The sequence below is a fragment of the Hoplias malabaricus genome, chromosome 1 (assembly GCF_029633855.1).
Source record: "Hoplias malabaricus isolate fHopMal1 chromosome 1, fHopMal1.hap1, whole genome shotgun sequence".
Lineage (NCBI taxonomy): Eukaryota > Metazoa > Chordata > Actinopteri > Characiformes > Erythrinidae > Hoplias > Hoplias malabaricus.
The window spans coordinates 29,145,695-29,163,722 of NC_089800.1; the positions used below are offsets into that span (position 1 = coordinate 29,145,695).

Consider the following 18,028-nt stretch of genomic DNA (forward strand, 5'->3'; position numbering starts at 1 on the left):
AGAATTGCACACTGGTGTGTGTTCGCTGTTGAGTGTGTCCACAAATGGGTTTAATGCAGAGAAGCAATTTCCCTAAGGGGGTTAGTAAAGTGACTCTTTTCTTTGTTTTCTTTTTCTTTAATATCTTGTGTGTTACAATTTTTCAATCTACAGTGTATACATCATCATTGTATACACTGATTTTTATATAGGGCGGCACGGTGGTGCAGCAGGTAGTGTCACACAGCTCCAGGGTCCTGGAGGTTGTGGGTTCGAGTCCTGCTCTGGGTGACTGTGAGGAGTGTGGTGTGTTCTCCCTGTGTCTGCATGGGTTTCCTCCGGGTGCTCCAGTTTCCTCCCATCGCCCAAAAACACACATTGGCAGGTGACTCAATAGTGTCCATAGGTGTGCGTGTGTGTGTCGCCCTGCAAAGGACTGGGGCCCCCTCCAGGGTGTTTTCCTGCCTTGCGCCCAATGGCATGCTCCAGACCCACCGCGACCCTGAACTAGATAAGCGGTTACAGATAATGAATGATTTATATATTTATAATGCAACCAGACACTAATATACACATTTTGAATCATCTGCATAGAAAAACACTGCCAATAGTGTGGGACAATGTGGACCATCATCACACGAGCTTTGCCAAGGTCACCTTGCCCAATTTTATGCATTGGCTATAGGGGTATAAAGCCCCCAGGCACTGGGCTGTGGATAAATATGTTCTCTGGGGGAATGAAGCTACATCCAGTATGACCTGGGACGAGCTGGAGCGGTCTGTGACCCAGGAGGAGTCTTCCAGCATCATCACCTGACCTCAATAAGGCTCTGAGGCTGATGTAGGGATAAAGCCCATTTAATATCTTTCATTTCAGAGGTAGCACTGGATAAAATCTACAAACTTTTTTAATCATATAGCCTCTGTATCGCAGCAAAGAGAGAAGGATGATGCCACTCTCTGACAGAGAAGCCTCACAGTGTATAGGTACACACACAAACACATGGTCAAATGACACATTTTCTTGATGAAAACCTATCAAATCCTTTACAGGGAACCAACCTAAATATTCTCCCATGCATTTAAGCTCATAATTTCTCTCCATTCCCTCGGTTTAGTGTAAAATAAATCATGCACACACACTAGGCTATGTTTTGTTTTTGTAATCTACGATCATTGAAATGTTTTAAACTGAGCAGCCATTGAGCATGTGTTAATATACGCAGAGGTGTGTTCCCTATAGAGATTAACTCCTGTGTGTAGAATATCACCAACGGTTCTTTGGCGACATTATTTGTCCACGTGTGTATGTGGGTGTGTCTATAGTACAACAGCAATGTAAAGGGTCAAAGGGTTGAGATGGTGGAAGGAGAGCAGTGTGTGAAGAGTTTATTTTTAGTTTGTTTGTTTAGGTAATCTACAGGAAATGCACAGACGACAGACTGCCTGGAGCTGAAACACCTTCCATTGTCCGTTTGTGTGTGAGTGAATGTGTGTGTGTGTGTGTATGTGTGTATGTGTGAATGTGTAGGGACTGTGGGAATTGTAGGTGGTGAGGTGGATTTTGGTAAATGTTGAATAAAACTTCTACACATGCAGTAATAATTAATGCTGAAAAAAGGGGCATACAAACACACACATGCACAATCACTTAACAGCACAATTTACTTTACTTAAATAACCATTTATTCAGTTATTCAACAATATGATGTGGAATCGTTTCTAAAATAGATGGAGTATGGAGTACCAGAATGGATAACACTGCTGCTTTCCCCTTGGGAATAAGTGGTTCTATTCCCAGCTTAGGCAGGAAGGCTAAGCCAACAATAACAGCCCTTGGTCAAGAGTCCTGGCATCAGGCAGAATATTCATAAATAAGTTATATCTATCTGTGGTGGGATTTTTGAGGCATAAAATTCTCCTGACGCCTGGTTCCTATCACTACCAGTGTGAACCATTCTGATATACGTTTTTTTGAGTTGTTTCCCTAGAATGCAGCATTTCACACCAAACAAATCTCATAAAAAGCTTCCATCATTTGTTAGCTACTTTAATCGCATGGTTTAGCCTCCAGTGCAACTTCAGATATACCACTATTTTGAGGGTAAGCTATTGCTTTAAGATAATGTCACAATCTATGACCAACACTACAGATCAGGGGATATTAACCTATTCGGTTCTGCTATGGCATTGCTCAAACAACCATTTGCAGCACGTTTACTTTTAAGTGTGGTGGTCATTAAAAATTGTTCGGATGCGGCAGAATCCAAGGAGAGAGATCTACTGTAGATCAGGCTGCACGAGCCCCAAGAGATGAAAGCATATCACTAACAGCCTCCCAATTTATCAAAAACACCTGCTGATTAATCCTCTGATAATGTCCAGTAGTTTCTGAAATGCAACCAATACAGAGTGATACACGCAAACCTTTCTGTATTAATGGAGTGCAGTGTGGGGGTAGAAGTGAGAACCAGAAGCAGCCCCCAGTGTTTAATTTAACTGAATTTCTTCTCATTTTTGTGTAGAACTGTGTGCGAATAGTAAGTTTAGTGAAGAATGTCTGGTCCAAAGGTTTACGTAGGTGATGTGTGGTGTGGCATCATACAACAACTCCATACACCAGCACTTAGGACAGTTGTACATCAGTTTGCATCGTTATCTTCTACAATGTCCACCCCCTCCTGGGAACACATCACGACCTCCAGTTTAAAACCACTGATAAAGATTATTATAGACACCGCCCCCCCCACTCAGGATCTAGGCCATGCAGACACATGGACACCAGAGCCCTCTCAGTATATATATATAAATATATATATATATATATATATATATATATATATATATATATATATATATATATATATATATATATTAATACACGCACACACAGAGTTTGTAATGTGATCTGTAGTTTGATGGAGGCAGTTTTAGCAGAAGGTAGATACACTAACATTCCTCATTTCTTCTGATGCTTTAAAGTGTAATAGAATTAAATGATAATTATTATAAGTTAATATCTGATTCACAGTTATTAGCTGACCCTGGATTTCTCCAGTTTGGAAGTTAAATTTCCAGACATTCATTTCCAGGTTAGAGAGTTTTTTCTGATACACTTTACATCCCAAATGTGTGGACACCTGCTTGTACATGATCTCTTCTGAAATGAAAATAATCAGATTTATATTCCTCCTCTTGCTGCAGGAACAGTCCCTACGGCTTTACCCTAGAGGCTGAAACATTTCAGTGAGGATTTGATTGCATTTAGCCAGGAGAGCACTAGTGAGTTTAGGGTCCATATTGACAGATTAATGATTACAAATTACAATATGCTGAATTATAAATAATTACACACACACACACACACACACACCACACACACACACAATTACACAAGCTGGCACAGTTGAAGTTATTGCATATGAGAGAAACTATGCAAAGATCATTCAATGTTCCACTCTCTCTCTCTGTGTGTGTGTGTGTGTGTGTTGTAAGAATTTTTAACTCCTTTTCATCCCAATCGTCTATCCCTTCATTTCAGAGAAAAGTAAAGAAAGAAAAAAGACCACCTACATCCTCCTACAGCTCAGTGCACTGAAGATAAGATAGAGAGAACATCACTCAACTTGAGAGAGGGGGTAGAGAGAGAGAGAGAGAGAGAGAGAGAGAGAGAGAGAGCGCTTAGTGATAACAGCGTCTCTCATCAGATCAAAGGCAGTGTGAAAAGAGTGCTCATGAAAAGAAGAGAAGAAAAAGAGACATACCAAAATATTTTTCTTTCTAAATTCTCATCTCTCTCCTTCTCTGTCTCACTCTCTCTCTTTCTTTTTCTCTTTGAGCAGGGCACTGACCTTCTCTTTCTTCTGAGAAATGTTTTTTTTCCTCCACAACTTCCTTCCATTCACCTGCCTCCCTGTGTTTCTTTGTCTTTAATACTCTCTCTCTCTCTCTCTCTCTCTCTCTCTCTCTCTCTCTCTCTCTCTCTCACTCCTTTCTGCTCCTTTTACATGCTTGCACTTTCATTGCTGTATTTTCTGTCTCTCTCTCTCTCTCTCTCTCTCTCTCTCTTCTCCTTCAGTTTGTGTTTCCCTTTTTCACATTATCAGTTTACATAAAAAAATAAGCTGTTCGTTTTTGGTTTTGATTTACAGCCTTATGTTTGTTGCAATAAATAGGTGTTCTTCACTCTGTACAGAATAAAGGTGGACAAAAGATAGACAAAAAAAAAGACCAATGCAGAGTGAGAGAAAGAGAGCGAGAGCACTAGGGGGAGAAAGAGGCTATTAATTCAGGAGCTTTTGACATGCTAATCCACTCATTCTCCTGCTTTTCAGCCATCCAACATTTCTCCCACTACAGAGAGAGACAGAGAGAGACAGAGAGAGAGAGAGAGAGAGAGAGAAACAGAGGGAAAGAGAGAAAAACAGAGGGAAAGACTGGACCAATGATGAATAGGGTAGAGGATGATGATAAATTATGTGGCAACAGATGAGCCAAAACTGCAGGCCTTGTGAGGTGTTCACAGTACGTCGTGGTTAAAACCAAAAGACGGGGTCGTGGTTCCCCAAGGCTCAGTGATATGTGTGGGGAGTGAAGGCTAAGCTGTTTGGAACAATCCCACAGAAGAGGGAATGTAGCACAGACTGCTGTAGAAGATATTGCAGGCTCTGATAAACAGAAGTCAGAACACAAAGTGCATTGCAGCTTTCTACATGTGAGGCTGTGAAGCTTGGAGCACAGCGCCGGTACTGACCCTCGTCTACCGAAGAAAGCCCCTACATTGGGCACGTGATCATTAGAACGGGACTGTGTAGTACTGGAAATAGGTGGTGTGGTAATGTGGACGGCTGTGTGTGTGTGTGTGTGTGTGTGTGTGTGTGGCTTACCTGGGGAAAAATGCCCCTAGGATGTACTATGGGAGAAAGGTTGCTATGCAGAAGCAGTGTGAAGCTATGTGAGGTTCTGCCGGTAAACCTTGAGTCATGCCACACTGCAAACACTGCAGGAATAGTTTAAGGAACGGTTGGTGTCCAACATCTCTAGACTTGAACAGGACTCTAAACATGGAGGACCCTCCAGGCCTTCCCAGTGTGTAGAAGTGTATGGGGTGTGAAAGGGTCAGTGTGTGGATGTCTGTAGAGATGTGTCTAGTGAAGTGGCAAACAACACAAACTAGTGAGCAGTCAACAATCCGTTCTTAAATGAGGTAGAGTCTGATACTGAAATGTTGTGTTAAAACTAACAGCCCAAACCCCCACCGCTCAACCCACCACCCCCAAAAACACACACAAACACACACACACACCCATGCAAAAACTATCCACAACTACAAATAATTTTTTCACAGGCAATGTTTCTGAGGATATTAGATATGCATCAGAAAAAGCCATTACTCGGAAAAAGGAAATAGACAAAAAAGAATATGTCTGCTGCAGCAGAGCCCAGAATCACAGAATGATGTGGTGGAGGATTAACTTGCTTCACGAGGAACAGAAAAACAGCTAACGTCTGAGACTGAACTTGGAGCGTTGGAAACTTAACTGAACTTAAGGCAGTTTGCCCGAAAGAATGGAAGCTGTGTTCACTGGCAAATGGTGGACATGTACTGGCTGGTGATATTATGTAGTTGTTGGGGCTTCAGTGTAAACAATATTTTTACCTTCTTTGAATCACTGAATGGCCATTTAATACACACACACACACCTTCGTCCCAAAATACGTGTTTATTTAAACTGTGGTGTATGGAATGTAACCGTTAATGCGTCTAATGTAATGCATAAAGAAACAGAGTGTGTGAGTGTGTGTGTGAGACAGAGAGAGAGAGAGAGAGAGAGAGAGAGAGAGTGAAAGAGAGAGAAAGAGTTAGAACATAACTGCTACTGTTTAGAAAAATACACATACACAAACTCATATGACTTGAGAGATAAGAGAAGAAAGTGGAAAATAGACCTTAGGAAAATAAAGAGAGAGAAGACATACTTAAAGTAAACTGATCTGTAAGTCTCTGTCTCTCTCTCTCTCTCTCTCTCTCTCTCTCTCTCTCTCTCTCTCTCTCTCTAACTCATCTCCATGGTGACCTGTAGAGGCCCAGCTGTCAGAGTTTTGATGTCTTAATAAATTTCTCCTCTTGCGCTGTCAGTCCAGGAGCAGGAGATAGATGGAGGTGTCAAAGACCTTCAACCTCACACTAGACCACCCCCCTGCCCCCAGACCCCCTCTAAACTCTCTTAAGACCTCCATCAAACCCCCATAACTCCAACTCCAGTGGCCATTTGGCTTCCAGATCCTTAGATTATATCTCTCTTGTCTGTTTCGTATCTGCCGGTTTTATATCTATTAAATGTGCTTGACAACATACAGACAGTTGAATATGGATAAACAAGCTCACAAATAAGGCTGACTAAACGTGTGCTGGTTTCAAAAGGATCTACTTTGTCTTGTTTTATTTCAAACAAGACAAAGTAGATCCTTTTGAAACCAGCATCATTCTATCCTGAATGATTCAGTTAAAAATGTAGGTTGGTGTGACTAAATAGCCTAATTCTTCTAAATAAATTAGCTGTTAATGTGTTAAACTACATAGCGAAGGCAAAATAATCAGATACTGATCACACAATAATAATCACATGTTAAACCGCGGGGTCTTAGTATTTCGTTACATACTGATACAACATTTTCTCACTGAGATGTTAAAAAGATGTATGTTTGGAATTAATAAGTTAATAATGAGCTTAAAAGTTTGACTCAAGAGTTTTTCATTTCTGTTCTCCATTACTTAAATTTATGCTCACGTCACAGGATTATATATTCCCCCATCAGTCATTCTAAAACGAAACGACCTGTCATTCTGACACTGAAGAAACAACACACACACACATACACTCACAGAAGAACATCAGAGAGGTCAGGAGCACTACACTCTAGCACTGAGAGAGAATGTGACTTCTGACCTCTGACCATTAAGATCAGATGTCAAGAGCAGCTTTGGCGGCCTTCATCAAACTCATTGAGACCCTGGAGAAAGTGTGTGTGTGTGTGAGTGAGAGAGAGAATAATGAGTAAACCCTCATTTATAACAAAATAAAAAAAACTGCACTGGGTTCTTTGTTGCTTCTGCTACTGCTCCTCACTGTAATGGGCTGTATGATGTACCTTTAGTGTAACATGAGGTCAGTGGTCAGCAGACTTTTTGTTGCTTCCACCAAACTTTATTTTGTCTTCATCTGAGTTAGATATCCTTTCTGCGTATTCAGCTAAATCTATCTCAGGTGTATTGAGTTCAAATTCAGTGAGATGCAGTTGTTAAAATGTCCTCCCAGCAAAGGTCCAAGCCTCTGGAAATGTGCCTCATCAGACTTGTGTGTTTAGAACCAGCTGCAGGAAAATCTTTAACGATTCAATTTTCTGCACCAACTTTCTTTATTTACATGACATCCATCCCACTTTCTTTAGTGAACTGACCACACAGGGTAAACAGCCCATTACATTAGTTCAGTGTAGATACGCTATTGGTGGATTAAGTGGATTAGTTTAAACTTAACTTAAAATTATAGGAATTAATTAAAATAAATTTCATCAACACAATTATGGTCAACATTGGCAAAACTGAAAATGTGCACATCAAAACTGAAGTGGTGTGCACATCTGTGCAAGTGATTTCATTTTTCACTTGAGTGTGTGAAGAGTGAGCTCAAGTAAAAGTTTATAGCTGAAGCAAAACACTTTGTTTCTCTCTCGCGCGCTCTCTATCCCTCTGTCTCTCCTTCTCTCTGCTGGTATTGATGTGTGTGTACTGACTTTTCATCATGACTGGTTTCTCTCCAGAGTGTGTGGCTCTTAGTGAGTTGACTACAGATGATGTCTCAGATAAATAAACAATACAACGAGGGAATAAACCACATACAAACTGTGAACAAGCTCCACTCGTCATTATTCCCACATACACACACACACACACACACACACACACACACACACACGCTCACACACACAGAAATACAGTCACACTGCTAAACAAAGCCCAAGCCTAGAAATATCATATCACACACTTGCTGGAAAATAAATTCTGTGGCATTTTAAAGCCCTTGTACCTAAGCAGCTCTTGTAAAACTCAAGCTTGAGCTGAATGCAAGAGCTGCTGAACGAATCGCAATAACTGAAATAGCTCCTCACAGCTCTATCATAATAATAAAGGTTCAGTTAACATTGAGACCTGAGCTGCTTCACTGCCAGGTACATTACAGGATATCCATCAGCAGGATATTCCATAAAGTAGGATAACAGATTTGGCCCAATCATTTTAGCCTAAAGTCAGACCGAAGCAATAGAAGTATCACTAAAATATGTTTCTGTTGGATGCCTCACACTCAAGTTATCTGGCTAGATTTTAAATCCTGTTTTGTCAAAGTCTAAATGAGGAACATGGGCTAAAGTTGGTCAGTAATCAGAAGACTTCCCCAACCTGTCACCCACTGAGAGGTCATACATTGAACTTATTTTTCAAATTCTGCAAACACTTCAAAAATGCTATGCACATGCTATAAAAACAAAATATTTGACCTTTGCCATCACGTAAATCACTGTATTAGTAATTAATTATTAATAACTACTGTAATGCAGCTATAGAAACATACGTGTAGTTACCAGTAAGATCACACTTCCATTTTAAAACATGTCAGTGTTAAGTGTTAAAGACACTTGCTTATGTGGTTTCTGACACCATACAATATTTTTATCTATAAACATTTAAATACAAACATAAAACACAGAGGACAAGCAAGTATACTGAAGTATGAATTTGGTATACACAAATATAAGCAAATATATACAAATATAATATAAACAGCGCTGCACTGAGAGCAAAACAGACATAACAAGTTCTGAGAAATAGGAGCACAAACGGAGAAAAAAACAAGAACGAAGAAGAAAGAGAACAGAGTGAAAACGGCTAAGCACCAGCGTTTCTGCTCCTCACTCCTCACTGCTGTGCACTTGGGGTCAGGGTGAACAACGAGCAGCTCATTACCATTTAAAGGAACAGGTGCTGAAACCAGACATTCTGAACAGGGCTGTTTAGACAGGGGGAGAAAGCTGCTGTGGGGGTTGGTCCTTGTGGTATTTTGAGCAAATTATGTCAATAACGTTTCACTAAGACCCAGAACTGTGTTCACTTGTGGAAAAAGGGGAGAATATGCACACTTTATCTGTCTTCTTTTAGTTACTATTTTAGTTACTATTCTTGGGAGCTGCACTAGCATCATAGGAAAAGCTTTGGAGGCCATTTTGTCTAAGTGACCTGTAATGCCTGTAATGCTCAAATAAGGATAAGATATTGTCACTTTCCAATTACCTCAATTTTTGTCAATTTTCAGATTACCATGCCCTTTGAATACAGCAGCTGTCCTTCACACCGTCTGAAAATTTCATGCAGTATAAACCATTAGAAATGTTGCAAAATTACTCTGAATTAAATCTTTTTGCATTGACTTTATTGAAAGTGAAGAAAGTTTTTTCCTTCTCCTGTAAAGTTTTGGCAGATACATGTTTTCAAATTGACAGCAACAAATCTTACTCTTTTTGTTTGTTTGTTTTAAAAGGGTTAGATTACAATATCAGTCTGATCTTACCTTGGCACTGCCCATTACGTTCCTCATAACCCGGGTTACAAAGACAGCTCCCGATGGGCACCAGCCACTCTCCGTCCGCTCCGCAGTACATTTTAGGAACTTCTCGCTCCTCTGAGTGATCCACGCAAGAGCCCCGAACCTCCACCAGAGACGAGCTATCTGCTCCAGTCACGGTGTCGGGAAACTGGGCCAGGGTTCTGACTGCAAGTGGACACCTCTTGTAGAAGACTCGGACAGATACCAAGGCAATGCAGGCTCCAACATCCTGGAAGGCCAGGTAGAAGCCTTTTCGGGTCAGAACACCCACATCCCGCAGCTCTGTGTTCAGCTTCATGATGCGATCACCAATGTCCACCTGCGTGAAGCTCTCGTCCGCCGCCACTGTGTCGATTTTCGCAAAGCGACTCTCACGCACTGTTCTCTCGCTGTCCGAGTCAGTCTCCTGGTAGTAAAGGTTAAAGGTCTCCTTGCAGGTGCCAATCACTCCGGGCAGACTGTTGCAATCCCGCAGTGTAAACTTGATCTCGATGTAAATGCGCTGGGCCGGACCTCTCTGGATCCAGTGGGTCCGCAGCCAGTTGTTCTGACTGGCCTCCATCACGTTACACACCTGGTACGTCCGGATGGGTACGTTTTTCTCATCCATGATGCTCACCTCCTCCCACTGCCAAAACAACAGACCGCAGAACAACATCAGAAGTCATTTACACTGGTGAAGGTACCATTACCATTTACACTGGTGAAGGTACCAACAATAACTGCTCCCTTCATAAGAAGGCACTTTTCATAACTTTAAATATGAACTGCCCATCGACAGTTGGGGGAAGGTTGCTTTCTGATACAAATGCTTGTCAAGTTTGTTGGAGGCTTTTGCAACTTAATTATGTTTAAAACATATATTAAAACATATTTTGCATTTGTTATTTAGATGGTAGGTGTGATACTTACTGGGGGCCACTTTTTTGGATGGTTGTTTAGAAGGTTTATGAGGGATCTATCGCTTGGCAGGTTTAATGGTTGATTTGTTTGTCTTCTATCATATTTATTGATTGCTTTGTTTACTCATAAGTGGGTTGGTGGGCAGGTTTACTCAGAGACCATTTAACGATTGCTTGGTTTCTTCTTTTTCTAGGAAATGAATTAATTGGTTGTTTTGGTTTTTTTTTATCAACTGGTTGCTTGGGGAAATTTTATGTGTTTTTTAGTTGTTAATTCATTAGTGGGTGGCATGGTGGCACAGCAGGTCTTGTCACAGTCACACAGCTCCAGGGACCTGGAAGTTGTGGGTTCAAGTCCTGCTCGGGGTGACTGTCTGTGAGGAGTTTGGTGTGTTCTCACAGTGTGAGTTGGTAGTTTGGGAATTTTTTTGGTTTGTTAAATGGACTTGATGCCTTTCTGAAACCAGAAGCTGGTAGGTTGGTTGTTTAGTAAAAACTCCTTTTGGCCTGACTCCTATGGCCCAGATCATAATGTGCTATAATAACCAATACCCTTCAATTATTCCCACAATAGCACCGCAAATTGAGCAATGAAGAGACAATGACTGTGAAAATGATCTGGCCTCGTGTGTGTGTGTGTGTGTGTGTGTGTGTGTGTGTGTGTGCATTTCTCTCTTGCCCTGTGTGCAGAGGGTCAATGGAGCGAGCCACTGATAAGGGCTCCAGTCTGTAGATAGCAGTCCAGAAGTAGAAAGGAGCTAATTGGCCGTATTTAGAGCCTGAATGCCCGCCCACCTTTGCTGCCAAAGAGCTGCCACTCATTCAGGTGATCACAGAGAGCGGCCGGCTGAGGAGCTCTGAAAGAACTAGGTCACATAGCAACAGACGGCAGAGGGGACGATGGGAAAAGAAGTTAGTTCACAGGAGTCTGATCTTCTATCCTTATTGGAGGAAGAATATATGTTACACAGAACACCTGGAATAAATCCATGGATTCAAAAGTTCTGGCAGAATAGCTCCGATTACATTTTTTGTGGTGAATTCTGTTATAAACAATTGACAGAGTCTTTATATTTACCCATTATGAACTGCAGTGAATGGAGGATAGCTTAAAGACCCAATGTCAAGTAGCTGAAGCTGAGTCAGACGTGATAATTATTGTTAATTATATTGTAAATATTTAGTTAATTATCCATCGTTCCCATTTATCAACAAATTACATACTGGACAATTATTAACCCTGCCCCCTGCATAACACCCTCCGATCTCCATGTCCATCTCCTCCTAAGCCTCCGTAGAAAGGTATGCATGAATAAACAACTTAAAAGCCGGGACGACTGAGGGAGCATACTTTATCAGACGGAACCCATTGACCTCCTAGATCTGAAGCCCCTTCTTTTAGAAACGCACACACACACACACAGAGACCCACTCACTGTTTCTGTGTTGCCAAGTGTCTCCCCACCCCCCTTTTTTTGGAAGTTGAGGGATAAAGTTTCCCAACAAAGGCCATTTCTGTCTCCTTCCACTATTTACGAAACCTGATGCTTGTCGCATTAACCTAGCTATCCTACTTCTCATCACACAAAGAGAGAGAGAGAGAGAGAAACAGAGAGAGAGAGAAAGGGAGAGAGAGAAAGAGAGACAGAGAGAGGGGGAGAGGGAGTGTGGGGACGGGGAGAAGGTAGCTAGGAGAGAGGGAGCAAGAAAAGAGGAGGGAGAGAGAGAGAGAGAGAGAGAGGACTGAACGAGTAAGATTAACTAGAGTGCTTGAACCCTAAATATGATGTAGAAAGGAGAAAAAGAAAATAAATAATGAATATGTATTGGAAGAAAAATTTAAAGAGAGAGTGAAATGGAGGAAAAAACAGAGAGAGAGAGAAAGAGAGAGAGAGAGCAATACACACAGAAAGAGAAAGAGAGAGAGAGAGAGGTAGGGGGTTAGGAAAAGAGAGGTTCACTCACTCCTCCTTCTGTGGGGCTGGCGACCCAGGCCAGTTCTCCCTGCACTGATCTGGAGTCCAGCAACGTCACTGAAAAACAAGAAGAAGAAATAATTTGGTGTGTATTAAACCTCTGACCTAAACAGAGTGACCAGAGATCACACAGAGAATCAGGAACAACAACATAGTTGTTTTGCACCCATTGCCTGCCACTATAACTGTAAAAAAAAAAACCTTTCAAGAACCTTATTATTTATTCTAATTACTATTCTATTAATCTACAAATTAATAATGAATAAATTGATCACGGAGTGGAACCGTCACTCTGCCCAAGTCCAGATTAATTACAAAACACTCCATTATGCTGCGCTACACTCACTATAATGTATTGTATTTTATTTTACTATATGATACTACACTGAAATATTTCTTAGTGCATGCTTTGTAAATTAAAACTAGCAAAACTCTAAAATCCATTTTTGTAACACTTTATATTTCTCCTTATTTTCTATTTTTGATTTCAAAACATAAGGAAAATCAGATGACCAAAATATACGCTTTATTCTCCCCAAATATTAAGTTCAGTAAATAAACAAAAATCATGCACCAGTGTTTGATAATGTCATTAGGGTTGTTCCATATCGTATCGTGATATTTTTTTTACACAATAAAAAAAAATCAGTATCATGATAATCGTGACATTCAGACTTAATTACATAATAACTCAGCACAGCAACTACTTTGTGTTTGTTTCATTATTTACTGGGAAGCTTTAAGGTATCTTTTTGTATTGTTTCCTTTTGCTGTTTATACACACACTACATTTTCTGCACTTTGGTTGTATGGTAGATTTGTATGCTACATTATTTCATACTAAATCAGAATCTTGGTAAATTTCTGAGGTTTACAAAATAAGCAAATATTTACAAATTTCTTTTGTCAATTCTTTATATTTGAATATTTGAAACGGTTACATTTGCAGCAAAATAAATCTTTTAATAAATAAAACATTTTAATGCTGTTAATATATATTAAATATATTTATATTATATAATATTAATATATCATTTATTTTGTTGCTATTGCATTAGTGTGTTCTTGAAATTAAAAAAAGTATTTTTCAGTGTTTCAGTGTTTTTATCACCAAAAATATCGTTATCGCCAAAACACCCTGAAATATTGTGATATTGTTATAGGGCCATATCGCCCACCCTTAAATGTCATATTTATTTTGATTCTCTGTAGAGGAACACTATCCAGGGGGTCTTCAAAACTTATAAGGTGTATCAAGTGTGTAAAATAATAAAATAATATTATGCCCCATAGATCCCCCCCTTGCCCCCATTTTTGGTGTCAGTAAAATTATTTTTATCTTATCTCGTCTGATAATATTTATAGAAATTAAAAAAAAGTGTGAGTGTCCCTTAGAGTCTGAGGAAATGTTGGATAATTATGTTTCTAATAATAAAACTTTTAATAAAACTGCTTTCATACAAACTTGAGCGTATGAGACTACATCAGGCCAAACAAAGCACTTTAACCAAAAAATAAAAACACATCTAGTGATAATTAAAATAATAATAATAATAATAATAATAAGACACATTGCACAGTTTAGCCACTGAACACAACGAGATATTATTTTCCTTAGCTACACAAAAGTATAGTTTATTTATTACTCCTTTATAGACATTTATACTTTGAGAGGACTCAAAGCAAGGGTTGTTATGAATCTGCATCTCATAGTTATGACATAACATCATCTAATTATGAATTACTGTAACATACTATGACTTACCATCTCTGGATAATGACCTAGCATTGCATAATGAGTACAAGGCTGCACTGTCTCGTATTAATATATCATTATCACCAAAATGTCTATTATTCAATTACGGTGGTGTGTGTGTTTGTGTGTGTGTGTGTGTGTGTGTGTGTGTGTGTCTGGGGGAGGTGGGGGGTGAGGGTTGCGTCCAGGACCTGAGGATTAATCCGAAGTCTTAATATCAGGGTTCAGATACACGTAATAGACTTTACATTTAAAAAGTAAAAAGGATGCAGAGCTGATCACTTCTATAGCATCACACTCAGAACTCATCAACAACATCTCTCTCTCTCTCTCTCTCTCTCTCTCTCTCTCTCTCTCTCTCTCACACACACACACACACACACACACATTCTTTACCTTGGTTTGGGGGGTAACTCCGGGGAGTGGAGATTCCCGCAGACGCCGCGGAGAGAAGCGCAGTCAGAGAGAACACGATCCCGAAAACCTCCGCCATCCGTCCGTCCTTCTCTCCAGCGCCGTGCTAGTCCGGTATTCTCCTCTTTAAACAGACCCGTCTCTCTCTCTCTCTCTCACTGGTACACACACACTCACTCACACACACACGCACACGCACACGCACACACACAGAGTTATACCGTCTCTCTCTCTCTCACACACACACACACCGTTACTAACATTAACTCACCACCGTTCTTTTACTCTCTCTCTCTCTCTCTCTCTCTGTCACTAACACCCGTTCACTCAGCGGGGGGCGTGGCCTCGTCACAGTGAACCACCTGCCAATCAAATGAAAATGTAATGTTATGTAAATGTTGTCTTTCCATAAATGATATATGCGTGAAGTCATAAAGAACTACTTTTATCTACTACTACACTATTACTAAAATATGAAAAAATAGTAGTTTTTTTATGCACGTGTGCTCCTTTTGCTGATAGTTTGTTGAAGTAATATATAATAAAGTCCTATTACAGAGTGAGTATTATTATTATTATAATTTGTATTACTTTAATTCTTATTATTCATAATGTGTTTATGTCCAGTTTGAGGTACTTTAATGAGCTGAGTGCTGAAAGTCTGTATTAAAATGGCCTGGTGTCGCCCCCTAGCGTTCACTACCTTCATTGTCCATACATTGTACATTGTCCAGTACAAAGAAATACCCAGAGAATACATGAGTTATGATTTACATGATTTATTTATTTATTTATTTAGGATATTTGTTTGATGTATGTCTGGTTTGGGCTTTGTTTCCTTTGTTTTGTTTGGTTCTAGTTAATTTGGGTTTAGTTTTAGGGTTTGGTTTTGGATTTGTATGGTATGTGTTTGGTTTGGTCTGATTTTGGTTTAATTTGTTAAATAAATTGTTTTTTGTATTTTTTATTATTATTTTATTTTTATTTATTGGTTTGTGTGTTTTATTTTGTTGTGTGTGGTGTGTATTCTTTTTTTTTTGTGGTTTGTTTCAGTTTGGTTTAGGTTAGGTGTCCTTTTTTTTTTTTTTTTTTTTGGGTTGATGTGGTTTTAACTGATGCATTCCACACAAAACGTCTATAAAGGAAATCAATATCCTGAGAAGGCAGGAATGTCTGAAATGTGTGGAGAATAATTAAGAAGCTTTTTGTCAGCTCTGAGTCTCAGGTGCTCAGTTGGTGAGTTGCTGCTTCTATAATTCAAACAGTTAGAAAGTGACAGTTACCATCTCAAACACTGATTATGGCCGAAGAGACTATAATGGTTTTAATAAACATCAAAAGACCTTGCCAGGAAAACAAAACAGCATGAGTAAATGTAACTGTGGCTAAAAAGGTGTTTTCCATTGTATCTGAAAAGGTTAGTGCCCCTGGTTAAATGTTTAAATGTTGGTTTCACAAATGTTCTTTTTTTGTGTCTATTTCACTTCTTTTGTGTCGATTTCTCATTAAAGCCTTGTCTCTAGCTCCTCATCCTTTCAGCCCCACAATATGGGGCTGTTCTTCTAACTGTGGCAGGAATTAAGGACTAACACAGCTATGGATGTGTGCAGATCTGAAGCAAGTGAAAGTGATGAGATGAGCTATAAGCTGTTCATCTGATGAGGAGGGTTTGGTGGGTTTAAGATCATTATTTTCTCTAAAATTCCAGTTTAAGGAGTTTTGTCATTGACATATGCCTTCCTTATGTAAATGGATTATTTTATAATACACATAGTATTATTTTATTGTTGTTGTTGTGTCCATTTTGAAGAATGTCTGGTCAATAATAAAACACAGCTGGATTCATTAATCACATTAACATGAACAGATCCCTCTTAAATGAGACTGAGGACGAGTTACGGTTGCTTTCCAGAGGTCAGTTGTGTTGTTATTGGCACTGTGAGGGCAGGAATGCTTCTCCTATTGATCTCCTCCTCACACCTGGACACTCAAATACATCCAGATGGTTCTGTCCACAGCGTGTGTCAATAAGACATCATATGCCACCACCAACCCCCCATTTCTATTGAAGCTATAGCAGAGTTCAGGTCTTTGCTGAGGGAAGTGGGGGGCCTCTAATGCCCAGCCTGGAGCAATGGTCAGTGAGCTGAGAGGCAAAAATAATCCTCAATAAAGAGGTGATAAAAAGGAGGACATCATGAGTTTGGGTATACATTTAAAAAAATAATAATAATAAATAATTAAAACAAATATTAATTGTTTCATTCATTGTCTGTAACCTCTTATCCAATTCAAGGTCGCAGTGGGTCCAGAGCCTACCCCGAATCACTGGGCGCAAGGTGGGAACACACCCTGGAGGCAGCACCAGTCCTTTACAGGATGACACACACTCACACCTACGGACACTTTTGAGTCGCCAATCCACCTACCAACGTGTGTTTTTGGACTGTGGGAGGAAACCGGAGCACCCGGAGGAAACCCACGCGGACACAGGGAGAACACGCCAAACTCCTCACAGACAGTCACCAGGAGCGGGAGCTGAACCCACAACCTTCAAGTCCCTGGAGCTGTGTGACTGCGACACTTCCTGCTGTGCCACCGTGCCGCCCCATATTATGTCTTTTTTTTTGTTATTTTTATTCATCTCACTTGCTGATGAAAGTGGTGTTCTTTTCAGATATAATTAAAGCAACAGGAAATATCTCATGTTGTCTTGTTATTTCGCAGGAGAAGCAAGGTTAATGTACATTGCCAGTTAATTTAGAGGAAAAGAAGCATCAAATAATATGTGGTGATTTGATTTTGAAATAACGGACATTTCCTTGAAAACACATGCTCCATTTTTTACCTGCAGTTCATCAATAATTTTATGAAAATATAAATGTAAAATAACAGAAAATTTCCAGATAATGAAAAATGCTAGTACATTTTTTTACACTTCCAGCTGTAGACAATTTTACATCAACAAATCTACTTCTAATGCCACTGGAGCTCATCACACTTGCAGGAGAACACTAAATGTTGTATCCAGATGCACGCCTTGGCCAGCATTATGCTGAGTGCTACACACCCAGAGATAAAAAAAAAATCCTGCTCAGTATCATTAGGTTCTCCTGGACTAAGAATCTGAGATGAGATATAAAATAACAAACGAGACTTCAGCTGTAGCTGAAAACTATAGCTTCTGAGGTATTATTTTCCTGAGAAATAAGAGAAAAAGACACTTGGACTCATATCCACTCTAGGCTATGGATATCCTTGGCATTACTGGACACAACACTGGCCATCTCCTGATGATAGGGACACTTTATAATAAGAATTGAGAAGTAATTAATGCAA

General features: G+C 39.8%; 1 protein-coding gene across 2 annotated transcripts in view; it reads right to left on the reverse strand.

Annotated features, from left to right (window-relative positions):
- Positions 1 to 14,957, reverse strand: part of epha4l (eph receptor A4, like) — a 39,898-nt gene extending 24,941 nt beyond the window's left edge. For both annotated transcript variants that reach the window (XM_066661520.1, XM_066661528.1), the window contains exons 1-3: positions 14,672 to 14,957; positions 12,509 to 12,576; positions 9,606 to 10,269 (exon numbers count right to left, since the gene is read on the reverse strand). In XM_066661520.1, the coding sequence (XP_066517617.1) occupies positions 9,606 to 10,269; positions 12,509 to 12,576; positions 14,672 to 14,768 (829 nt within the window). In that variant the 5' untranslated portion in view covers positions 14,769 to 14,957. The remainder of the gene's footprint in view (positions 1 to 9,605; positions 10,270 to 12,508; positions 12,577 to 14,671) is intronic.
- Positions 14,958 to 18,028: the final 3,071 nt, after the last annotated feature.